Below are 1,476 nucleotides of genomic sequence, written 5' to 3' on the forward strand. Positions count from 1 at the left end.
CCATTGTGAGGGGGAGGGGAGGCGGCAGAGGCGTGTAGGGGCAGTCCGCACGCTTCGCTCCTTTCCAGTTGCCCTGCCTGCCTGACCCCCTTGGGAACAGGTGCTGAGCTTCGTCCCCGCTAGCACGGGACGGACATCGCCCTTTGGTCTGTACCTTCGGAGTCACTGCCCAGCGGCTCCTGCTTCTGCTGCTGAGGTTCCTCCGCCGCCATCTTTAAACAGCGCCGCACTGCCGACCGCTTCCGGGTTACTAATTGCCCTCCTCCCGGAAGTGAGCCCCTCCTTGGCAACGCCCCTAGCAACGGGATACCCTCCGCGGTGGTAAACTGATAAGTGCCCAGCGTTAAGGCAGTCGCGGGCCCATAGGCCCGAAGCCTTATGAGACACGCTGCACGGCTCCAAATTCCTAGTCTCCCATAGGTCCTAGTGGTGATAAAAACCTCCTGGGGCGCATTCTGGTTTTTTTGGTACGGGGATTGAACTCAGGACCGCTTGTGAGGCAGGCGACAAAACCACTGAGCTAAATCCCGGGCCAGTTTTCTGTTCACTGGAGTTTATTTTATTATTTATTTATTTATTTATTTATATTTTGTGGGGGGTTGAGACAGGGACTCATTATGTAGTTGAGACTGACCTGGAACTCACTTTGTAGCCCAGGCTGGTCTCAAACTCACAGCGATCCTCCTGCTTCAGCCTCCTGAGTGCTGGGATTACAGGCGTGTGCTACCACGTCCAACTGTTCACTGGAGTTTAAAATCGCAGGTGGTGCTATTCAGATAAGTAGGAAGATGTACCTGCAGTGCAGAGCATGTGGCCAGGAGACAGGAAATGGTGCCACCATCCTGATACCCCTCGGAGTCCCGAACTCAACACTGAGGCTCCTCATGCCCCACTCCTGAGGTTTGTGTTCCACAGGAAAAACATCTCTCTTGGTGTCAAGACCAAAGCCTTGGACACAACTTTGGGCTCTGTGTCCTTCTACTAGTGAGAAAAGAGTCCTTTTAAAAAGCAATGCATTGAGGCTGTAGCTCCGTGATAGAGAGCACTCTTGGGTTTGATTCCCCAATACCTCCAAAAAAATAAGAAAGACAAAGTCATGCGTGTCAAAGATGCTGTTGTTAGTGGCTCTTCTTGTGGCCGTGATTTTTCAGAATCCTCTCGAGGCTGCACCTGAGGTCCCTCAATTGGGAAGGGCAGGCATTGCAACAGGATGGAAGGTTTTGGTTAGTCTCTGCCAGTACTATAGTAGGTGAATCTGCCCCCTCCAGCATACCTTGGTCTTCTCACAGCAAGGCTACAAATGCCAAGCCTGTGTCCCAGCACCATGACAGCCGACTGTTGGTTCTTTGGGTTGGTTGCTTCCAAGTTTAAGGAAACTAAAAGTCCATCATATGTGGACCCTGTGACTATCAAACGCTTCATTCCTTTCCTCTATTTTAACAATGAAATCCCTATCTGCTAATGACATATGCAATC

The 1,476-nt window shown here is 51.4% G+C and overlaps 1 protein-coding gene across 1 annotated transcript in view; it reads right to left on the reverse strand.

Annotated features, from left to right (window-relative positions):
- The window catches only part of Otub1 (OTU deubiquitinase, ubiquitin aldehyde binding 1), an 8,626-nt gene extending 8,375 nt beyond the window's left edge, over nt 1–251 (reverse strand). Inside the window, exon 1 of the mRNA XM_010636107.3 lies at nt 155–251. Within this exon, the coding sequence (XP_010634409.1) occupies nt 155–212 (58 nt within the window). The 5' untranslated portion in view covers nt 213–251. The remainder of the gene's footprint in view (nt 1–154) is intronic.
- Nucleotides 252–1,476: the final 1,225 nt, after the last annotated feature.

This window comes from Fukomys damarensis, unplaced genomic scaffold (genome assembly GCF_012274545.1).
Source record: "Fukomys damarensis isolate Sample0158 unplaced genomic scaffold, DMR_v1.0_HiC HiC_scaffold_27, whole genome shotgun sequence".
In the NCBI taxonomy this organism is placed as follows: Eukaryota; Metazoa; Chordata; class Mammalia; order Rodentia; family Bathyergidae; genus Fukomys; species Fukomys damarensis.